General features: G+C 41.5%; 1 protein-coding gene and 1 long non-coding RNA gene across 2 annotated transcripts; one reads left to right on the top strand and one right to left on the bottom strand.

Moving 5' to 3' along the window:
• Positions 1-6,054: 6,054 nt before the first annotated feature.
• LOC138954773 (zinc finger protein 862-like) lies at positions 6,055-9,703 on the bottom strand. Its single transcript, XM_070326543.1, has 5 exons — positions 8,964-9,703; positions 8,911-8,926; positions 8,454-8,703; positions 8,055-8,275; positions 6,055-7,911 (listed from the first exon to the last, which is right to left on the bottom strand). The coding sequence occupies exons 1-5, from the start codon at positions 9,576-9,578 to the stop codon at positions 7,286-7,288; spliced, it is 1,728 nt and encodes a 575-aa protein (XP_070182644.1). The 5' UTR covers positions 9,579-9,703; the 3' UTR covers positions 6,055-7,285.
• A 7,592-nt stretch (positions 9,704-17,295) lies between these two features.
• Positions 17,296-22,136, top strand: LOC138954774 (uncharacterized). Its single transcript, XR_011451961.1, has 3 exons — positions 17,296-18,571; positions 19,500-19,836; positions 21,134-22,136. It is a non-coding gene; the product is annotated as an uncharacterized lncRNA (long non-coding RNA).
• The last annotated feature ends 2,352 nt before the right edge of the window (positions 22,137-24,488 follow it).

A 24,488-nucleotide genomic window follows, 5' to 3' on the forward strand; every position in this document is an offset into this window, starting at 1 on the left:
ATATAAGCTGTCATTATATTTAGTCAAGTTTTGGCTAAATATTTTAACATCGAGGGGGAATCGAAACGAGGGTCGAGGTGTATGTGCGTGCGTGTGTGTGTGTGTGTGTGCGTGTGTGTGTGTGTGTAGAGCGATTCAGACTAAACTACTGGACCGATCTTTATGAAATTTAACATGAGAGTTCCTGGGTATGAAATCCCCGAACGTTTTTTTCAGTTTTTTGATAAATGTCTTTGATGACGTCATATCCGGCTTTTCGTGAAAGTTGAGACGGCACTGTCACGCCCTCATTTTTCAACCAAATTGGTTGAAATTTTGGTCAAGTACTCTTCGACGAAGCCCGGGGTTCGGTATTGCATTTCAGCTTGGTGGCTTAAAAATTAATTAATGACTTTGGTCATTAAAAATCTGAAAATTGTAAAAAAAAATAAAACTTTATAAAACGATCCAAATTTACGTTTATCTTATTCTCCATCATTTGCTGATTCCAAAAACATATAAATATGTTATATTCGGATTAAAAACAAGCTCTGAAAATTAAATATATAAAAATTATTATCAAAATTTTTTTTTCGAAATCAATTCAAAAACACTTTCATCTTTTTCCTTGTCGGTTCCTGATTCCAAAAATATATAGATATGATATGTTTGGATTAAAAACACGCTCAGAAACTTAAAACGAAGAGAGGTACAGAAAAGCGTGCTATCCTTCTCAGCGCAACGAATACCCCGCTCTTCTTGTCAATTCCACGGGCACTGCCTTTGCCACGGGCGGTGGAGTGACGATGCTACGAGTATACGGTCTTGCTGCGTTGCGTTGCGTTCAGTTTCATTCTGTGAGTTCGACAGCTACTTGACTAAATATTGTATTTTCGCCTTACGCGACTTGTTTTTAGTATTATAATATTATTATATTATCAACTGCTAAGGACAGACCAATAAATTCTACCAAAATGTGCAAAACATAATTTCCCATCATTCTGCCATTGTTTGGTGATGACACTTTCTAAATCTCTCTTTGCAGTCAAAACTGAGATCAAAAAGAAAATAGGGCGCTTTTTTGGGACCACCCTGTATATACTTTCCACAGTTGCTTTTTTCAAGATATATACACACACACAGTCACACACACTGAAACACACACACACACATATTCACACACCCACACACACACACACACACAAACACACACACACACACACACACACACACACGCCTTGGGACACAGAGGTCCTCTCCACTCTCGTCCACTCATTCACTATCAAGGACTGACTGAATGTAAAATATATTAAGGCGATTGGCAGTTGAATAATGTTACACGCAGGTGGCTGACACCGGCAGTATACTTACTCAAGTGCCATAAGGACAGTTGGATAGTTTGGAAAGGTGTTTATTCAGAACATGTTGTCAAAATGGCGACCAAGATGGCGACGCCTGGTCCGAGTCCCCGGATGCCCATTAGCATATCAAGGGACTTAATACACATGGACTACGCGACACAGATATTTTCTGTGTTCTTTTAGAAGATACAATAACATTTTGCAGGAATAGGAACTAAAATGGATTTATGTTGATTTTTCAGCACGCTTGTTTTTATAATAATAATAATAATAATAATAATATAAATGAGCATTTATATAGCGCAACATCATAACTTTACAATTATGCTCTTTGCGCTTGACACATTTAAAATTAAAACACAGTTATACAAGCATTTATAATAATAATAATAATAATAATAATAATAATAATAATAATAGTCAGTAAGTACTGGTGTCACATGACTGATGTGAACCAGTTGATTGGCTAATGGCGATGCGCTAAAACTGTTAGCGCACTCTTGGAGTGCGCTAACTTTTCCACAGAGCGTATTCTTACGCCCTTTGCCTAAGCAAGACTGTGCTCTCATTATCAGAATTAATGAATGACATGTAGCTTATCCATATTCTCCACAATACCAAATGACCATAAATTCCCTGCTTCTCAATTAAAGCAGAAGTGGGTTTTTTTCTGACAGATTGCATGTGCCTGTGCCAAAGTGCGACTGCCACTGATCTAAAAATAGAAGCCGCTGCGTTTCATCTAATTCTCGCCGACTTGCATAGATTCTTCTCATATGCCGTGTTAGTGGCATGTAGCTTATCATCCACATTACTAAATGATGAGTTAATATAAAATTCCCACCCGCTAGCAGAAAACACAAGTGTTATTCCGATAACGTACCAGCTAGACCAGTTTGGAAGACTGACTCGATCGACTCTGTCATACGTAGCCGCACTGACTACACTGAAATACGACTGCATCAGTTCAGTAAATGAATGGTTTCCGAATTATTATTTCAAGGCAAGAACAATCGTAATCGAAAACGTGTAGGGTTCAGAACGTTCTTACCATATATATATAAGACTTATTACCAGCGTGCCTCGTGCGTGCAGACTCAGTGGCGGTGCAGACTGCATGCAGTCAGCAGTGGTTTGATTGCCCTAGCAGACGACATAAACCCCGCTCAGCAAATTAACATGTTGGGCAAATGTGAACAAAAAAAAACCGATGGGGATATAATACGTGTAGGGTTCAGAGCATTCTTACCGTTCATATGTAGTACCAGACTCCCCGATGAGTAAAGATACCACACGAGAAACATGCCACATTTATTTTGGAAATGTGCTTTCCGTCGACCGTGGCAAGGGGCAAAACTCTGCACAGTCAATCTGTCGAAGCTCGATGAAGGTTTCAAAACCAAGAGCACAGTCCTTTCTCCGAGTTTAAATGAGGTCTCTATGAAAGATCATCACTTTTTAGCTTAACGCTACACTGGAATTTACCAACAGAAATTAAAACAAGAGTTTGCGTGTGACGAAAGCACGACACTCTTGAGACAGCCCACACAAAAGTAGATCCAGTGACACAAACCTGACCACACAGTCACGCCTATCCAAATGCGCGTTGCAAAATGTGCTTTTTGAATCTTCTTTTTTCTCTGGCGGTACTGACAATATCGTTATTGAAACAATCCCAGTGCAATAAGGGATTTATAGAGCAAATCTCGAAAATAATTATTGAACTCAGCGCTATGCGCTTCGTTCAATAATGAATTTTCTCGATTTGCTCTATAAATCCCTTAGTGCACTGGGATGTCTCAATAACTTAAATAATAATAACGGGCATTTATAAAGCGCCTTATCAGAAGTTCAAAGCGCGTGACAACAATACATGTATACAAAAATCATACAATCACTGTCAGATTCAAACAACACATCATGCACATCTCACATCCCCAGACTCTATACTAAGGAACTATCCGTAGTGTTGTTTGAACAAGTGAGTTTTCAAATTGGACTTGAAAGATGAAATGGATGGAGAGTGACGTAATTGAAAGGGGAGTGAATTCCATAACTGAGGTCCATAATACGAAAACGAGCGGAAGCCATGAGCCTTGCGTTTAAAGCGACCTTGACGGAGAAGTCGAGCATCATCAGAAGAACGAAGGGTGCGAGAGGGAGTGTAGAGAGAGACCAGTTCAGAAAGATAGGCAGGTGCCGATTCAGAGATGATATTGTAGCAGAAGCAGGCAGCTTTATACCTAATACGTTCAGATACAGGAAGCCAGTGAAGTTCTTTCATGAGAGGAGTGCAGGGTTGTCGATGCTGTGCTCTGAAAATGAGACGTGCAGCAGAGTGTTGTACTTTTTGCAAGGGTTGGAGAGTGGAGTCAGGGCAGCCTATGAGAAGGGAGTTGCAGTAATCTAATCTGGACAGAATGCAGGATGTAAGGAGAGTTTTAGTGGCATCAACAGTGAGAAATTTTCTTATGGAACCTATTCTTCTGATCTCAAAGTAACATGTCTGACAGACTTTTTTGATGTGTTGTTTCATTGAGAGGTGGGAGTCCATGATGAACCCAAGATTCCTAGCACTATCAGAGAGAGAAATGTCACTAGAACCTACTGTGATGGAGGCTGGAAGGGAAGTGGTCGAAGAGGAAGCTCCAGAGAAAAGAAGAAATTCAGTCTTGTCATCATTTAACTTGAGCATATTGTTTGTCATCCATGATTTAATATCTGAAGTGCAGTTTTGGAGAGTGTGCGTCACCGCTTGGATTTCTGTAGGCTTGCATGCTTGTTGGAGTTGTGTGTCGTCTGCAAAGAGGTAGTGATTGACTGCGTGTTGCTTGATGACGGCAGAGAGAGGAGTGGTGTATAGTACAAATAAAACTGGGCCTAGAACTGATCCCTGGGGAACGCCGAAACAGAGAGGAGATGGAGGAGATGAGAGATTATTGACAGACACATACTGACTACAGGAGGAGATGAGAGATTATTGACAGACACATACTGACTACAGCCCTGTAGATATGAACTAAACCAGTGAATAGCGGTGGAGTGAATGCCAAAAACAGATTCGAGACGAGAGAGCAGAACAGAGTGATCGATCGTATCGAACGCAGCTGAGTTATCCAAGAGAAGCAGAACTGATAGGTCATCATTATCCAGAGCAGAAAGAATGTCATTCACAACACGAAGCAAAACAGTCTCGGTGCTGTGGCCAGCCCTATACGCTGACTGAAGAGGGTTGCAGAGGTTGTTGGTTTCAAGGTGGGAGAAAAGCTGACTATAAGCACTACTTTTTCCAGAATTTTAGAAATGAATGGCAAGTTGGAAACAGGCCTATAGTTTTTCAACTGATTTTTATCCAGAGATGGTTTCTTGATCAAAGGTTTAACTACTGCAGTTTTCAAGTCCATTGGCACAGTGCCAGAAGTGAGAGAAGAGTTGATTATGTTGGTTATGATGGGAAGAAAAAGGTCAAGGTTTTCATAAAACAAGTTGGTGGGGATGGGGTCTAGCTCACAAGACATCTACATTCATAGTCAACAACACTTAATTAAAAGCATAAGTTGGATACATACATACATTTATGAAACAGTTTTCGACAAAATCAAAAATGTGAGGACAATTGTCAGACAAAATGTAATCAATGGTTTTCTTGAATAAAAGTAATGCACACTCAAGGGTGGCGAAAATAAAATAAAATCATGTTTGGTAACATTTTCAAGAAATAGCTTTCAAAACACGGCCGTCTTCTGTGCCGCCTAAACTTTGGTAACAAAAAAAGGATGTCATAAAATAGAGTTATCAATACTCTGAGAGTGAAAAAATGCACAAGCAAATGCCCCCAAATGATTATCTGTCAATTTTCAAGAACATCCCTTCAGTAGTTTTTGAGATATATATACTTTCCACAGACACACACAGTCACACACATACACACTGACACATTGTATACCTCTCCGCCCCTTGTTAAATCACTCAGTCATAAGGCGATTGGCAGTTGACTTGTGTTACACGCAGGTGGCTGACACCGGTGTAACACGAGAAAAGTACTTCCACGAGATTTGTACTCCGGAGTAACTCTTCTCTTCTTCTCGTTCATGGGCTTAGACTCCCACGTTCACTCATGTTTTTAGCACGAGTGGATTTTTACGTGTATGGCCGTTTTTACCCCGCCATTCAGGCAGCATACGCCGATTTCGGGGGAGGCATGCTGGGTATTTTCGTGTTTCTATAACCCACCGAACTCTGACATGGATTACAGGATCTTTTCCGTGCGCACTTGGTCTTGTGCTTGCGTGTACACACGAAGGGGGTTAAGTCACTAGCAGGTCTGCACATAAGTTGACCTGGGAGATCGGAAAAATCTCCACTCTTAACCCACCAGGCGGCAGCGACCGGGATTCGAACTCACGACCTCCCGATTAAGAAGCCGATGTCTTACCACCACGCCACTGCGCCCGTCCCGGAGTAACAATTTCGAACAAAAATGTTACTCCCTTTACGAAAAAAGTACTCCTCCATTACACGAGAAAATTACTCCCCACGACAGGTGAATTCCGAGTAAACATTTCGTAAAAAAAATGTTGCTCCCCTGACGAATAAATAACGAATAAATTACTTCACCCTAACACGAGCAATTTAACTTCCCATGCCAGGTGTACGAAATGTTTACTCCCTTGTCCCCTGTTAGTCTTGGTGGTGGAAGGGGTGGAAGGAGGCAGGGGTGTACCTTAACTTTTTTTGCTACCGGCCAGGGGGGCCGGTAAGTCAAAATTTGAACCGGCCCCCCAAAATTCCAACCGGCCCCCAACCAGCCGGGATTTCCAACCATATCAACGGCTCGTAGATCGCGCGTTGGCCGCGTCGCGACAAACACACAAAAACCTACATTTATACAAACAATGCTCACATGCTTATTTTAAATGCCACAAACAAACACAAGACATAAACAAACTTTGTATGTTTGGGGTGCTTTAATTATTCACTATGGTTCAATAACAAAGCAAACAGTAAAGTATCAATTCAATGAAGAAAACATTTTATCAAATCAACATTCACCCACTCACTGTCACTCAGTTAACCTCACTCATAGTAGTCAAATGCACACCCTCATAATTATATAGTCATACCATTAATCATTTACATGCAAAGGGAAACAATCACACACAAGTCATCCCCTTTCTCAGTGTCACACAATCACACATTAACTTTCACTCTGTCTCGTAATTGCCAGTCTTAAAAAGTTGCAGAATCTTTGGCACATCTAAATCTCTAAACACAAATTTACCTCCTGGTATCACATTCTGATCACAAGTAAAGTTGAACAAATGAGTTTAAAAAGTCAATAACACGGTGTTAAACCACCACCAGGTCTAAATCTCTAAACACAAATTTACCTCCTGGCAGTCAGGCACACATTAACACTACACATAACTACAAGTAACAAATCACAATCTATTCCAAGAATAACAGTTACTGAAAGTCCACACAAACTCACTGGCACATAACATTTTAATTTAATACATAAAGTATCACATTCTGATCACAAGTTGAACAAATGCACATCTAAATCTGAGTTTTCTCTAAACACAAATTTACCTCCTGGTATCACATTCTGATCACAAGTAAAGTTGAACAAATGAGTTTAAAAAGTCAATAACACGGTGTTACACCACCAGCAGGTCTAAATCTCTAAACACAAATTTACCTCCTGGCAGTCAGGCACACATTAACACTACACATAACTACAAGTAACAAATCACAATCTATTGCAAGAATAACAGTTACTGAAAGTCCACACAAACTCACTGGCACATAACATTTTAATTTAATACATGAAGGTATCACATTCTGATCACAAGTTGAACAAATGAGTTTAAAAAGTCAATAACACCACCAGTAGGTCTAAACAACCATCACAACAATGTTACACAGTAAATCAGGGTTTATCATCAGGCATCTCTGTCAAGCTCTTCACATGGAAAGTCATCATGGCAGGCAGGCAGTCCAACAAGCAAATGGTCACTCAGAAATTCTGAGTCGCTCTCTTCACCTTCCTCTTCTTCAAGTTCATCTTCAAACAGGTCTTCATCCTCCTGCTTTTTCCAGATTGGCACAGGATAGCTGCTGGCATGGCTATCACACATTTCAGGCCTCTTTCTTCTTATTCCTGACTTCAACCACAGCTGGATGGCTCGCTGTGGGTTGAAATCTGTGATGGTGGACGATTCCAGCAGAACACACATCAGGTCGTTGATCGAGGTGTTGTTCAGTGCAGACCGCCAGTCACTTTTGATCATTTTCATGACATTGAACCCACGTTCACACTCAGCCGTGGATGCAGGGAATGTGAGGACCATGTCCACAACAGCTAAGATGTTGTCGTGGCCCTTGCCCCATCTCCGGTTTACTTCTGCCCAGGTGATGTCTTTCAAGGTTGTCTGCCAGTCTGGATGATTGTAGATCGTGGTCTTCAAGGACGTCCATTCATCTGTGACCTGGGTGGTGTCGACATGGGCAGACTCCAAGACAGCTTTGAAGTGTTCAGTCAAGTCGTCCAAGCAGTCGTCCCCAAAGTCTGCAGAAAAAAAAATGAGAATCCAAATAAACTTCAACAAAAAAGAAAAATCATGAAATCTGAAACAAGAAGACACAAACCTTAATACATAACAGCTCAACATTATTGGTCACCCACCCACCCACACACACCACAAATCTTACCTTTGCTGCTGTCCTTGTGTGGCCACACTGAGAAGTCGACAATGGCTGACGACTTCAGTAATCCAGCGTCGACATCATCAAAGCGTCTGTCCAGACTGGCCAGGAGACCATCCAGGAGTTTGCGGCGGGAGGCCTGGAAACTGGTGCTGTTTCCACTCTTCGTCAAAGGAACGCCTTCAAGCTCCGGCTTCTTGTTGAGTTTCTGCAGCATGGAACCATCTCTGAAACAGAGAGTCCCATTGAATATTAATTTCTACTGTGAAACAAAAGGCTTATGGAGAATTCTCAGAAAAGTGCAAAGAAAAATAGATCCCTGTTCAGTGTTGAATAAATACAGCCCTCTTCCCCTAATATAAAAGTCTGATCAAAAACATGCTTGTGAAGAAATAAAAAACTTACCTGTCTTTGTATTTCTCAATGACAGCTCTTGTCACTTGAAGGGACTTGGCTACCTCAGCTATGGTGATTGTCTTTCTCTGAAGCGTCAAAGAGAGGTTGTTCAGCTGTTGCAGTACGTCGAGCAGAAAACAGGCGTACTGGATCACCTCAAAAGAGGTCGCCACTTTGTAGAATTTTCGGCTTTTGGCCTGTTGTTCAGGACGCACCCCTTGGGCATCGGGAGACTGGATCTGGAAAATGTGATTAAAAACTGATAAGTTGGAGAAAAAAAATTATGACATGAGTGATGACATTTAAGTAAAAATAAAACCAAGAGAACTATTTCAAAATTTCTTCCCTTAGCACTAACTTGCAGATTTGTGTTCTTACAGTTACAGCTCATGGAACTCCAAACATGAACTTTTACTATTTAACATTATTTTTATTTCTGGGTCAGCAGCAGATGATTATCACTCACTATATGAGTGTAAAAACTGTATCAGTGTAAATAATAAATAGATTATAAATTACCTGTTCAAGATGTTGAACGATGGCAGGATAACCTCGCAGAAAGTGGTCCAGCGCAGTACGGATATGGCCCACCCATCTTGTTCCTCCAACACGTGTCGGCATGATGGGCTTCATGCCCAGTGCATCGTAACTCTTTTTCAAGTTGGCTCTGTTGAGCGGACTCTTGTGATAGAAATAGTAGAGCCCAAGCAGGAGGTCATCTAACTGCCTGTGGCACGTGTTTTGTTGAAGGGCATCCTTGAAGGACAGCTCCAATCTATGCGCCATGCAATGAATTCCAATGATGTGTGCACCATGCGCAGATTTGATCTTGGCAACAACACCATTATTCTTCCCAGTCATGACGGCAGCTCCATCACTCCCAAATGCTACCAATTTCTCCCCCCAGTCAAGTTTCTCCAACTTTTCACAGGTGCTGGCACAGGTAGATGTCATGAGTGACTCAATTCCATCAAAAATATGACTAGCATCAGCTTTTTGGACTGCAGCTAAGCCCACAAATGTCACAGTGGGAACACCTTTTGAACACCATCGCACATATACTATTTCTTCCTCAACAATGGCACTGTCTGTTGAACCATCTGACATCAACGAAAGGAACTTTGATTTCCTCATCTCATCAAGAACACGCTCCCTTTCAGCACTGGCAATGAAGCCCACAAAGTTCTTGGCCTGGTGTCTGGTTGTGTAGGTTTTTCCGACGTTTGTTCCTTTTTTCCTGTCAAGCCTAAAACATACAAAACACCGACATTCTGTCAAAACTTAAACATGAATTGAATAAATCTATTATTAATATTCTCCTGCATTTACAAGTAATAATGAACTATTAAATTTTTTTTTTAAATATTAATCTTGAAATTGATTTAATCTTATTTAATTCATAACGGTTAACCTGAAGTGAAAGAACTGAAACGCTGTCTGATAAACATTATTTTTCTTGAACAGAAGGTTCAAAATCCAGGCATTGATTAAAAGCCCCACAATGATCATGTGCTTGGCAAAAAAAAAAAAAAAAAAAAAAAAAAAAAATCCAGACTGAGATAGCTGAAGAGCCACTATGAAATAAGTTGTACTTACTCGCACATCCATTCGAAGTCAGAAAATGGCCTGGCTTTTTTCGCTATAGCGTGGGCTGATCTGAAGAGGAGCTCCATTTTCTCAGCTTGTTGTTTCGTGAGGGAACTGATCAGCCGAGCCCCATCGGTCTTTTCGGGATTTGTCCTGGCAGCAGCTATTTGACAAGATGCAGCATGGACTGTAGAACATTCATGCTCTTTTATGCTTTCCAGTTTAAACTTGGTCGAACCAACAACAAAGGTTGATTTTCGTGCTCGGTCTCCTGTTGCGTGGGTTCGACACACAGCACAATGCATCTCCTGTTTCGTGTCGTCGTACACGAGCCATTCTCTTTCTTCGCCAGTATCTGTCCTCTTCCATCTTTCCTGCCATTTTCTCTGCCGTGTTTCGTTATCATACTGTCTCTTTTTACCTCTTTTTTCATCGTCCGTTCTCTGTTTTTTTTGCGGCGGGGGAGTGACAGTGTCAATAAATCTCCACATGTTTACAAGCGTGTGCACAGCCGTACAGTACGAAGTTTGAATGCGAGTGGGGAACTTCCGGAGGTGGTCGCGTTAGACGCGAGAAACATGGCGTCCGATATTATAGCAGACGAACCGCGCGAGATCTTTGTTCGCCGGCCGTTCCGATCGACTGCGTTCATCGAAATTTGAACTCGCCAGGCGGGCGATTTCAGAGGAATTTCGAACTCGCCCGACGCGATTTGAAGTCGCCGCTGGCGAGCGGGCGAGCGCCAAAACTCAGCCCTGAAGGAGGGTAGCGCGACATTCGTTTGCGCGAGATCACATATTATTGGCATTATCCCATCGCCCGCATCCCATTTTCGCGTACGAGATTTTTACTGAAAAAAAAATGGGGAGTAACAATTTCGTGGAGGGAGTACTTTTTTCGTGCCTTGGGGAGTTCTTTTCACGTACGAAAGGTGTACTCGGAGTAAGAATTTCGTACGAAATTTTTACTCCGAAGTAAAGTTTTCGTGGAGACAAAATTTCGTGTTACAACGGCCGTATACTTACTCAAGTGCCATAGAGACGTGGTAGCCGTCAAGATCCTTTCATTTGCTGACGTCATCCACACTGCATGTCCTCGACACGTAGTGCCCAATGAGGTGGTGGTGACGGTGAATGACCAGCAGTCTGGCCTCTTCCAGCAACTGCTTGCACAGTCAACTGCCGACGCTGCCTCGCTCTCAAAGAGAAGATTTTCCAAGAAAACATAGTTTGCATGCGCAGCTTTTTTTGCCAACAAGCTCTGTTGTAAACTTTCTGTTGACTGAAATAACGTCATACACACGACAGACATCACGAGAATGATAGCTGGCGTCATCGTGAAAATCTGAGCCTCCGGTTGCGGAGCAACGTTGTCGTTGTTTTAAAGAACGAGTTTCAATCTGATTTTGTCGTTGTTGCTTCTGACTTAAACATAACAGATACATACATCCTCACGATTAGCTGAGGACTGAGTCAGCAGCACGGTTGAAGATGCAAGAGTTCCAATCAGATTTCGTTTTTCTTATTTATTATTCAGACACTAACACAGCAGGCGCGCGCATCAGCAAGCACTCTAAAAATCGTCACTTCTCGCCAGCGAGGGACCCACTCAGGGGAGTTATGCATGAGTGCCGTGTCACAGTAAAGTACACGCCGACTTCAGCGAAGTCATGACTTGAAAGTCGCCACCTACCGCAGGCGCTCAGTCGGTATGCACGGGTGACGACTTGACCGCCGACTTTCAAGTTGCCGTGTAAAGCAAGGTCACCAGTCAATCTATTTTTATAACGAGGAATTCCTTCCTTTGCGCATGCGCTAGGGTCATTCGATAACATCCTCCCGCTTCCTCGCACGGGGAGTTCGACTATTCAGAGACGGAGAGCGTGGAGAAATGGAGGCGCAAAAGATGAAATGAGCAAGAGGGTGCCTGTCGCGTAAAAGCTGAGAGTCAAAAACGGCACCAGTGAAATATGGGTCAGTGCTACTTTGCGCTGAAACGAATCAAAGATGTCTTCGCTAATCTTATCGGTGTTGGTTCTAAAATAATATGACAAGGGAAGTGAATCTCGCAAAAAAATATCTTTTTAGTCCAGCACTTCCAACTATTGGGTTCTGTCTAAAAACGATTACGACGCAAAATTCGTCGACTTTGATGGCGGAAAACCATGAAAATGGCCATTCTGTTCACTGAAGTCGGCGTGTAAACCATTTAGACGACCTCCGGAGCACGTCTAAATTTAGTCGCCAGTTTCGGTGGTACAAGCGTGTAGTCGCAACCCGTGCATACCGTGTACCTCGCGGTTGGCGGCACTCGCTGTTTGCACGCCGCCTAAACGTTTAGACGTCACTCATGCATAACTCCCCAGGTTACGAAATGCACTAGCAAATCTGGGCTCGTATTCTTTAATAAGCTGCAACTCATATACCGGCCTGTAAAACCACTTCCGCTCGATAAGTCCGCTAAGTGTTATTCATGAAACTCCGGCAAAGACTTACCCGGGTGTCTCCGAGCTGTAAACGGTTAGAGGACCCATCCCCCTCCTCTAAAACCGTCAATTTTGAATAAATCTTGTTAAAATATTGTTTGTAGATTTATGTCCCTCATGGACACACATTGGTGTCATTTAAGCAAATACGAGATACCGCTCGCGAAAGATTTTAACCGATGCTCGATTATACCGGCTTATGGTGATCGCGTGCTAGCGTCTTCTTTAATGCATTACAGTGTCCGAGTATTTTCAACTGATTCCGTGGTCGAACGGTTCTCTCGTTCGCCTGATGCGTGATTGAGTCGAGTTCAAATCTCCATCTGCCCGTAATTTTTTTTTACTCTTTGGCATTTGTTTATTTTTGTTTATTTTCTTCATGTGCAAAAGAGTACGTTATAACAGCAAAATTGATTTAAAAAAAATAATTTTAGGCTGGAATGGTTTTTTTTTTAAATCTTTGATTAACATGATATTAGTTTATTGATAAAGTTTGTTAACCTAAACATGTAAACTGTTGATTAAAAAAATTAAATAAATAACCATGAAGAAGGATGCTTCCCGCTTAAAAAAAAACAAAGGTGAGAGAGGATAAAAACACCTAAAATGCGGTAGCAGCCACCTGCATGCAACTGAGATTAAAAACAAAAAAATAAAAAATAAATAAAAAGGGTCTCCCCGTGTTTTTATTTCATTCAGTTTGTTTGGGTAGTTGCTATTGACTTTGAAACTGACACGCTGGCTAAAAAGCTGCAACATTGTGTCCTTCAAAGTCAAACTGTCGTTTAACTACCGCCCAGTATTTATTTTTACTGCCCAGTAATTATTTATTTTTCCCCGGTATTCATGTGTGTCTAGCGGAAGGTCGGCAGCTACCAGTTGGTTATTTTTAGAATTGAAGATTCCCGATGCTTGCTCTTCTCTGCGCACGCGTTACCGGCGTTTTCGCCGGCGTGTCAGTTTCAAAGCCAATAGCAACAACCCAAACAAACTGAATGAAATAAAAACACGGGGAGATTTTATTTTTATTTTTTTTATAAACCTCAGTTGCATGCAGGTGTACATGGTATAGTACCTAGTAAACGCCCACCCCCCAGTTTTGACCAGTGGACTAGTAGACAAGGAAAATAAATAAAGATTATTCAGTCTGCTGTTATTGTTGTTTTTCAATTGTTTCCTTTCCTTAGACATGCTTCGGGGATTGGACAGAAAAAGGTTTCTGGAGTGGCTAGAGAATCGCAATACATTTTTGACTGGGAGGGAAAAGAAGAAACGAAAGCTTCATCTTTGGTTTAAACATAAGTTTATTTCAACAAATGTTACAATCATGACATGTATACAAAAGACACAGGTAACAGCAACAAGCTAGAAGCTTATAGTGGTGTTCCTGCATGGATATTATAACGTAAGGCGGTAACGGCTGAACAATTTGTCAAAATAAACCAAATTGGAAATTCAAAGCATCATCAATGATTATAATCATCCTCATCTCATTAATCATCCAAAATTATCATAACATAATAAACGTTGTATAATCATTATAAAGAAAGACAGTAAGAGGAAGGAAGGAGGGGAAGAAAAGGAATAAAAAGAAGAGGGGTGGGTAGGAGTTGTGCAGAAGTTAAAGTTGTTGTCCGGCTTGTGGAGCATTGATTCTTGTTTGCCCAAAGCGGCCTGAACGTTCAATGAACGAGTGTACTCTGGAAAAAATGTTCCTGTTCAAATCTAGAGAATACTGTGTCTCCATTTAGAAGGTGGGGGAGGTGAATACTGTGGTTAGGGAGGGTATGTATGGTTTCTTGACGTGCTTCGCGATAATTTGGACAATCTAATAGGAAGTGTTTTACGGTTTCGGACGGAAATCCGCAGTCACAAGATGCATCTGTAGCAACGTGTCGTCTCACTAGATCGTTATTAAGATCACTTCCATATAGCCTGAGCTTACAGTGAATTGTTTGTGATATGCGATCTCCAGAATACCAATAACACGGCGGACTTAAATCGTTTTTTTGACAAAAAGTGCTTGAGGGACTTACTAAGTTTTATGTAGTCTGGTAAAGAATTCCAGAGTTGTGTTGTAGATGGGAGAAATGAGTTTTTGTATAATTCAGTGTTAAACGATGGAACTTTCCTATCTAAAGGTCTGCGCTGGCGATATGGATTATTAGTTGATATTAATGGTGGCAATATCGCAAGTAAGTAGTTTGGCACCTTACGGTGTACAATCTTGTGAAATAATATCAATTTTTGACGTTTACGCCTCTCTTAAAGTGAAATAAAGCCTGACTCGTCGTACAGTTGTTGATGGCTTGTACCGCGGACTGCTCCAACAATGGTCTTCATCTTCAAAGCTTCATCTTTGGCGGGAAGTGATGTCTGAAGAGGTTGATTTTGTGTGTTAGTGTTAGTGTTAGTGTTAGTGTGTGTTAGTGTGTGTGTGTGTGTGTGTGTGTGTGTGTGTGTGTGTGTGTGTGTGTGTGTGTGAGAGAGAGAGAGAGAGAGAGAGGGGGGGGGGGGGGGGGGAGTTTTGTGCAATAACGCATCCTTTGAACACTTCTATGACAAATGACCAAAATATCGTTTTTCTAGCTAAGGACCCGCTCCTGCCAAGGGTATAGTACCTAGTACCTGTGGACTGGGTGGCCGAGTGGTAACGCACTTGCGCTCGGAAGCGAGAGGTTGCGAGTTCGACCCTGGGTCAAGGCGTTAGCAATTTTCTCCCCCCTTTCCTAACCTAGGTGGTGGGTTCAAGTGCTAGTCTTTCGGATGAGACGAAAAACCGAGGTCCCTTCGTGTACACTACATTGGGGTGTGCACGTTAAAGATCCCACGATTGACAAAAGGGTCTTTCCTGGCAAAATTGTATAGGCATAGATAAAAAATGTCCACCAAAATACCCGTGTGACTTGAAATAATAGGCCGTGAAAAGTAGGATATGCACCGAAATGGCTGCGATCTGCTGGCCGATGTGAATGCGTGATGTATTGTGTAAAAAAAATCCATCTCACACGGCATAAATAAATCCCTGCGCCTTGAATATGTGCGCGATATAAATTGCATAAACAAATTAAAAAAAAATTCCCTGCGCTTAGAACTGTACCCACGGAATACGCGCGATATAAGCCTCATATTGATTGATTGATAAACGCCCACCCCCCACTTTTGGGCAAAACTGGTACATAGGGTGGGTGGGCGTATACAAGGTAGTTAACGGTAATATCATGTTAACCATCAAATTTTTTTAAAAACTCATTCTCGCCTAAAAGTAATTTTTTAAATCAATTTTGATATTACAACGTACTTTCTTGCACAAGCTGTCCAATTATTATTTAGATTTTAAAAGCCTGCGCCTCCTGTAAACCATCAGATTCTGGCCACGGACACTGTCAAGCTTTTACACGCAGTACAAACACCATAAAGAGCGAGCAATTTTCAGAGAATTTATTTTTGCGTGGACCTACGGGTAAAAATCGGACGCCTCGTTATGGCGCTGGGCCTAACTTTTAAAATCTAAATAATAAATTGACAGCTTGTTAGACAAACATTGTTAAAACACAAAAGAATCCTTTTATCATCAAAACAAAGTCTGTTCAGTTCGAGGTTTTAAGATTTTAAAAGTAGGGAGCCCGGATGTGTGTCAAGCAAAGTGGGTGAAGAGTCGACTGGACAGTGAGTGCAACGTGCAGCTCTTTGGAATTGATGACGGGACGTGCGCTACTAAAAAACGGTACATCTTTGCCTTTTTTGGCTCACGTAAGTGTAGCCTATGCGATGGTAAACTTTGTCTGTCTGTGCGTGCGTGCGTGCGTGCGTATGTATGTGTGTATGTCTGTGGTAGAAACTTTAACATTTTTGGCTAAACACCGAAATACTCATTTCACATGGTTAATTTTCAAGCACCATCTTCAAATTATTGAAGTAATGATCAACATTGTGTCGGCATGTGTGTAGTTAAAGCGTGTATCCAAAGAAAACGGGTGGTGGGGGGGTTTTGAAGGGGTACAAGCAGTTGACTGATTTGTGTCGTGTTTGGCATGTAGACGGCAGGTCAGGTGTCAAGATCAGGTCAGGGGTCGCGCGAAGGATTGTGGTCCAGTTCTCACCTCGCCGATTCGCCGGGGAAGACGATTTCATGTTGTTCGGTTTCTAAGCTCCAGAAAAGTAAATAAAGAAGATACCAAAGGGAGATTTCCTACAATTTGATCTGCACAGCGTGTTTCCAATGTCCACGCGAGGAAGAGCTGTCGAAAGCGCGGCAGTCAGTGTCGATCTTGCAGCCGTATCCCGGTAAGTTCAGAGACAGATCTAGTGTCTCCCACTCTGATAACGTGTCACCTACTGTTAATCCGTTTTGTTTTATTTCAGCAGACACGGATGTCAAACACAGTGCTAGGCAGTCACCTCTAGTGAAATGAGTTGATCTAATGTGCCTGTAATGTTTGGATGTCTTTGCTCGTGGTTCGATTTATGTGAATTTCAAGACTTGCAGTAGAGTCTCAAGTTAAGTTTACTCTGCCCGAAAAAAACTGTCCACCATTTATTTGAACATGCAGATATAAGGAAACGGAATGAATCTGTTCTCAAAGTCAAAATGATCACGATTTTTTCCTCAGATTCAAAACATGCACTGTCATGGTTTTGTCTGTACAATTTAGTAAGTCTTAAGTACTTTGCAACAACTTCCTTGAACGTGAAAGACAGTTTTTGAATGCTAGATCTGTATCGCGTTTCATTCCAGACTCGATCCTTTCTTTGATTGTAGATCTACTGTTTGCTGTTTACGCACTATCTATATTATAATACGCGTGGCCTTTTTCGCCGTGTGGACGTATCTCCTACCAAACCCCGCCGGTTTGGACCCTGTCCCTCGGTTTTTCCGTAGGAACGGATCGCGATGAAGACGATAGGCTGGGTTAGATTGACGACTTCGAAAGCGAAATGGCTTTTTGAGGCCTTTTTAACGTGAAATGTCGTAGCAGACAGAATATCCCAGCTATCCCATTGGCCGAAAGCGAACGGTTTGACTAAACACTACGCGACCGCACCTCAGACGAACCTAGCTGTGTGTTTTATTTCTCTACCCCAGACGAACCTAAAATAATAAGAAGATAGATAGATCTGTTTATCTGTTAATGGAACTCCAAAATATTCTATAGATTTGTTTACTTAATTTTTAAAAGATAAGTTCGAAACAATATCATCTGATAAGTCGCCGTATAACCTTATAGGTTCCAGCGACTAAATATTTTCCCCCGGTGCAACCATTGACATGTACGTCATCATGATCTCCCCTTCATCATGATCTCCCCTTAATTTGACCGTTATTTTGGCTGTCTTAGTGAAATGGTAAGATATATCTCTACGGTTTTTTACATGTAAGTGTTCGGAAAAAATACAGTTATAGCAGTTATGTACAAAAATAAGCAGCATATGCTCTTTTCGCCAAAGTAAAGTCCTTTTTTCTTCTGGTTTCTTATATGTGTCACAGCACACTGCAAGCTTTTAGGCGAATAGCAAGTGAGTGGTATATATATATCATCAATTTTATAGTAGGTAACGGTGTGAATTACTTGCCATGTTCATGTTCATTATACGTTTTCCATATATGTGTCATTTAATTGTGTATTGCTTGATGCCATGTATGTGTGTGTGTACATGACTTTAAATAAGCATGGATGTGTGGACTCGATTGTGTGTTTATTACATATGTTATACTATGCGTTTGAATCATTATGTATTTTAGACGTCATACTTTTTTTTCGTATCTTCACGATGGCTTTTACCCGTTTAAATTTTAATGCTTCCAACTTTCAAAGCGCTGCACGGCTGGGAAGAGATGCGCACTTTTATCACTGTTGTTCATGTAGACGTAATCATGGATTCATGCAAACGTCATTCCTGCTGTATTTTATTTTGTTTGTTTGTATAGTCGCGTGCGGTCGCGCAGTCTTTAGTCAGACCTAAAGCGTGGCAACATTCGGACCGCTTGCTTCTCAGTGCCCAGCTTTGAATCGAGGCAGCTGTCAATCTGCTGTCGCATCAACTGGCTCTACAGGTAAATCCCATTTATCAGTCTGTAAAACTTTCTTAAAGTGTTCCTAACCTTGCTGTATTCTGCCACAGGGGTTATACTATAGAGATAGAGAATTTGCAGTCTCCCCCCGCCATTTTGACGCGCATGAGGCATGTTTTAATCATGGATGTGCAAACGCTGTGTGGAGTAGTGACTACGCTCATTTTTTTGATAATACACCAAGTTTGTTTGAGAAACAGAGAATAGTCAAAGTGCAAAACAGGGGTTCCCAGGTCTGAATATGCGTTTGAATCATTATATATTTTGGACGTTTTAGATTTCCATTTCGTAAAAATCTATGACCCATGGCGCATTACATGTGGGGGGGGGGGGGGGGGGGGGTGAACGAATCTTGCTTTTTCTACTTCTCTAACCCATGGCATAGGCCATACATGTGGGGGGTTCTATTACCTGAAAACAGCATCCACACACACGCGCACACGTTCCATTGGACGTACATTTATTGTGTGTGTGTTTGTCTGTGTGTGTGTTCATGGATGCTGCACTCGATTGTGTGTGTGTGTGTGTGTGTGTTTGAACCATGTATATTTTCTGTTATTTACTTATGTTATACTATGCGTTTGAATCATTATATATTTTAGACGTCTTACTTTTTGTTCATATCTTCACGATGGCTTTTACCTTTAATGCTTAATGCTTCCAACTTTCAAAGCGCTGCAAGGCTGGGAAGAGATGCACACTTTCATCACTGTGTGTGTGTGTGATCATTTGGGGGGGGGGGGGGGGAGGGGGCTGTATTTTTTACACCAATGAGCAAACGTATAAAGAGAAAATTTTGTTCATGTAGATGTAATCATGCAAACGTCATTCCTGCCAAAACAAATCTTTTTTCAGTGTTGCATACTCCTGTGTACAACTACAAGGTATAATTTTTTTTCATTTTCTTCAGATATGGCGTCCCAACGACCAACTCACTGCGACCTCACTTCAAGACGCTGACCACAACTTGGCCTGTGAAGCAGTACCCCGACTTCGACAAAAACAAAAGCAATCTTTCCAGACCATTATCAACCAATTGTCAGATGCAAAAACCAAAGCGAGCAAAGACTCCACACAACTAACCAATCTTCTTAGGCGTGAAAATCAACGCCTCCAGTCGGCGGTCGCGTGTGGTCGCGCAGTCTTTAGTCAGAACCAAAGGCAAAGCGGATGTTGCCGCTCCTCCCCCAGCTTTGAATCGGGGCAACTGTCAAATCTGCTGTTGGATCCTACAACTGGCTCTACAGGTAAATCCCATTTATCAGTCTGTAAAACTTTCTTAAAGTGTTCCTAACCTTGCTGTATTCTACCACAGGGGTTATACTATAGAGACTTTGCAACATTATTCGCCACGTTTCTCAGTTTTCCCCCGCCATTTTGACACGCCACGGCTGAACTGCAGGATTTTCGCTCTTTCAACGCTGCATTCTTTGGTTGTTTTCTAACCCAGGCATAGGCCATATGGGGGGTGGGGGGGGGGGGATTCAAGGAATCTTGCCATACATTATGGACGGGGGGGGGGGGGGGGTGCGGTACTAAGCCAAAGTTTGGGATTCTGCCGGTGTCACGATTTCATCTTTCGCCTGTGTACATATTTCCCCCTCGATACTCAAGACTGAAATGTTTCCTGGTAAAATTAAGAAGTGAAATTATTTATGGACGAAAAGCATGTCATTTTCTTGCATGTGAAGAAAATTGGTTAAATTTAATAGATTTCACACCCAAAATCGATTTTTTCGAAAACGTGTACCGAGTGGTTACGTCCTTTGAGTAAGAAGGGAAACATTTGAGGATGAATCAAATTTCAAGTTAAATAAAAAAAAAATTGGTTGGACAAATTTGGCCCCATGAATGTAGGGTACACAAGGTCGCTTATCAGTACAATCGAAGGGTGTTTTTTTGTTCAGTGTAGAGTTTATACTAGATCAACGAGGCCGAGAATCAAAATATCAACACCGTTACAAAGCGAAAGAGGAAAACGTCACACCCGCGTTACCCATGCAGATGCAGAAAGAAACGCTGCATTCTTTCGTTGTTTACTAACCCAGGCATAGGCAATACATGAGTGGGGGGGGGGGGGGGGGGGTTCAAGGAAAGATTTCCATTTCGTAAAAATCATACATGAGGGGGAGGGAGGGCGGTGCTATTACCTGAAAACAGCACACACACGTGCCATTGGACGTACCTTTATTGGGTGTGTGTGTGTGTACATGACTTTATATGCATGGATGCGTGCACTCGATTGTGTGTGTGTGTGTTTGGACCATGTATATTTTCTGTTGTCATTTAGTTACAATATGCGTTTGAATCTTTATATATTTTAGACGTTATAGATTTCCATTTCGTATCTTTACGATGGCTTTTACCTTTAATGCTTTGGGGGGGGGGGGGGGGCTGGATTTTTACACCAATGAGCAAACGTATAAAGAGAAAATTTTGTTCATGTAGACGTAATCATGCAAACGTCATTCCTGCCAAAACAAATCTTTTTTCAGTGTTCCATACTCCTGTGTATAAGGTATAATTTTTTGTAATTTTCTTCAGATATGGCGTCCCAACGACCAACTCACTGCGACCTCACTTCAAGACGCTGACCACAACTTGACCTGTGAAGCAGTACCCCGACTTCGACAAAAACAAAAGCAATCTTTCCAGACCATCATCAACCAATTGTCAGATGCAAAAACCAAAGCGAGCAAAGACTCCACACAACTAACCAATCTTAGGCGTGAAAATCAACGCCTCCAGTCGGCCACCTCATCTTCACTACGTTCATCTACACCCACCGCTGCACCAAACAACCCTGCGGCAATAGCCAGCTAATCTTCATCTGCACTACGTTCACCCACCGCTGCACCAAACAACCCTGCAGCAACAAGCACTCCTACAAACACATCAAACCACCTATTGTCGACGTCCTAACGCTCAGTCAAATCATGGATGACGACATGATTGACGCAACACAAAATTCAACACAATCCACAGACATGTTTGATGCAACACAAAACGCAACCCAGTCCACTTCAGATGACGCAGTCACATCGGGAGAAGCTCTCCAAGCATTGTCTCAGGAATAAACATTCACATTCAACCCATTTTTTCACAACCTTTTCAGAGTCAGTAGTTGCGGGTAAAATCTGATCCCTGTTTTGAATTTGGTGGAATCATTTTGCGACAAATCGATAAAGTCACGAGACAAAGAACATCAACAAAGACCATATGGGCAACCATGTAAATTGTTGCGGGGGTGTAACGGAGATCGACTTTGTCTTTATAAGAATAGGAATCACATCATCTTAAACTCTACACACGGTGACAACTGCAACGCGTGTGGCACACAGCATGACAAACAAAAAAGAGCCCCTGCCATGAATACTCCATGCTTAGTCCTATTTATCAGTTTTGGTGGCGCTGATTTGGCAAATGAAATGTTTTAATTATTTTGTGCTGGCTTGCAGCCCAAGAGAAATATTAAACAAAAGCAAATGTATTTCTTCAGGCCTAACCAGGGGCGGATCTGGGGGGGGGTGCAATGGGTGCAATTGCACCCCCCCCCCCCCCCAGCGGGACAAAAAAAAAAAAAGAAGAAAAATGTATCACCTGAAAATAGCACTTTACACGCTCAGATTGCACCAGATTGCACAATTTTGCTTCCTTTTTAAAACAAAATTCCGGGGGGGCATGCCCCCGGACCCCCCTAGCATGCTCGGCGCTTCGCGCCATCAGTTCGGCGCTTCGCGCCTTCGCTGATAAGATACAAAAAAAAAAAAAGAACTTTGCACTCCCCCCTTTCAAAACCCAGATCCGCCCCTGCTAACCATCATAATGCTATATATGCATGGTGATCTGTAAACTTCTGTTCTCTGTGCACAATGCATGTGTAAACATTTTGTTGTTCGCAGAACGCAGAACCAATTTCACATTTTAGAGAAATATTAAACAAAAGCAAATGTATTTCTTCAGGCCTAACCATCATAATGCCATATATGCATGGTGATCTGAAAACTTTTGTTCTCTGTGCACAATGCATGTGTAAACATTTTGTTGTTCGCAGAACGCAGAACCAATTTCACATTGGCTGGTTGTCGCGACATATGTCGCGCTACTTTACGTATACTGTCACCTGGTTGTCACGACATATGTCGCGCTATTGGCTCAGTCTGTTTGGTCAGTTCCGATTACCTCCCATTGATGCGAAAACCTATATGACTGTTTTTTGTTATTTTTCTCTCTGTTAATTCACCAGTGGCTATGTAACATGTGTTACAGAATTGCACCGGTGTAAGGGTTAACATTTTATTTTTCACTCGCATGTTTGCTGAAGTGTACAAATTTTGTTCCATTTAGTGCTGTTTTTTTCCCCGTCTTAAGACATATATGGTGATGTGTACAACTATTGTTCTCTGGGCACATTTTTTTGCACATTTATGTCCCTCACTTATGTCAATGTAGCCGCTAATTTGTTTAAGTCCAGTCAATCGTGCAAACGTTTCATTGTGGGTGACTCGAGCTGTAGGGTACTGCGACGAGATTTCTTTCCCAATTATATGATTGGTGTTATATATTCTTTTACACATTTTAACTAGCATTCATCATCTTGGTTGAAGCGTGACAAAATGATTTTGTCACATTGATTGAATTCTCAGACTGTCCACATTGACTGAAATCTCAAAAAAGGGCACAATTTAACGCTGTTTTATTCTTTCCCAATTACATGATTTGTTATTGTTCACAGAACCCACTGTAAATTTACCACTGGGTTACATTTTCATTCCTATTTGCTGATGTGTAAAACTTTTTTTTGTACTGTGCACACTATTTGCTCGAGTCAGTAGTTGCGGGTAAAATCTGATCCCTGTTTTGAATTTTGTGGACATATTGATAACGTCACGAGACAAAGAACATCAACAAAGACCATATGGGCAACCATGTAAATTTTTATATGTGTAAAACTTTTTTTTTTACTGTGCACACTATTTGCTCATTCCCCGTCTTAAGACATATATGGTGATGTGTACAACTATTGTTCTCTGGGCACATTTTTTTGCACATTTATGTCCCTCACTTATGTCAATGTAGCCGCTAATTTGTTTAAGTCCAGTCAATCGTGCAAACGTTTCATTGTGGGTGACTCGAGCTGTAGGGTACTGCGACGAGATTTCTTTCCCAATTATATGATTGGTGTTATATATTCTTTTACACATTTTAACTAGCATTCATCATCTTGGTTGAAGCGTGACAAAATGATTTTGTCACATTGATTGAATTCTCAGACTGTCCACATTGACTGAAATCTCAAAAAAGGGCACAATTTAACGCTGTTTTATTCTTTCCCAATTACATGATTTGTTATTGTTCACAGAACCCACTGTAAATTTACCACTGGGTTACATTTTCATTCCTATTTGCTGATGTGTAAAACTTTTTTTTGTACTGTGACTATTTGCTCGAGTCAGTAGTTGCGGGTAAAATCTGATCCCTGTTTTGAATTTTGTGGACATATTGATAACGTCACGAGACAAAGAACATCAACAAAGACCATATGGGCAACCATGTAAATTTTTATATGTGTAAAACTTTTTTTTTTACTGTGCACACGATTTGCTCATTTAATGCTGTGTTTATGTGTTTGTTTCACTCCCATGTGTCATATTTTCTGAGATTTCGGTTAATATAGCCACTTTTTTTAGTTTTGCCGCATTTAGCCTTTCCTTCGTAACTGTCTGCCTTCACCAAGCTGTAGATTCTTGCATTACTAATGGTGAGCAGCTACGCAAGAAAAGAAAGAAAGTGTATTCAAGCGCCGAGCCTGGTAAAAAGAAAATATCGCTACATTGACCGAAATTTCAGAAAGCGTCACATGTTTGCTGCTGTGTAAATGGTTTGCAGTTCATTGCAC

Source organism: Littorina saxatilis, unplaced genomic scaffold (assembly GCF_037325665.1).
Source record: "Littorina saxatilis isolate snail1 unplaced genomic scaffold, US_GU_Lsax_2.0 scaffold_1587, whole genome shotgun sequence".
Lineage (NCBI taxonomy): Eukaryota > Metazoa > Mollusca > Gastropoda > Littorinimorpha > Littorinidae > Littorina > Littorina saxatilis.

Excerpts from the sequence above, each read along its gene's own strand:
- LOC138954773 (XM_070326543.1), bottom strand. The coding sequence starts at position 9,578 with ATGAGGAAATCAAAGTTCCTTTCGTTGATGTCAGATGGTTCAACAGAC. Across the intron at positions 8,276-8,453 it reads ATTGAGAAATACAAAGACAG|AGATGGTTCCATGCTGCAGA; the intron begins GTAAGTTTTTTA and ends TCTCTGTTTCAG. Across the intron at positions 7,912-8,054 it reads ACACAAGGACAGCAGCAAAG|ACTTTGGGGACGACTGCTTG; the intron begins GTAAGATTTGTG and ends TTTTTTCTGCAG.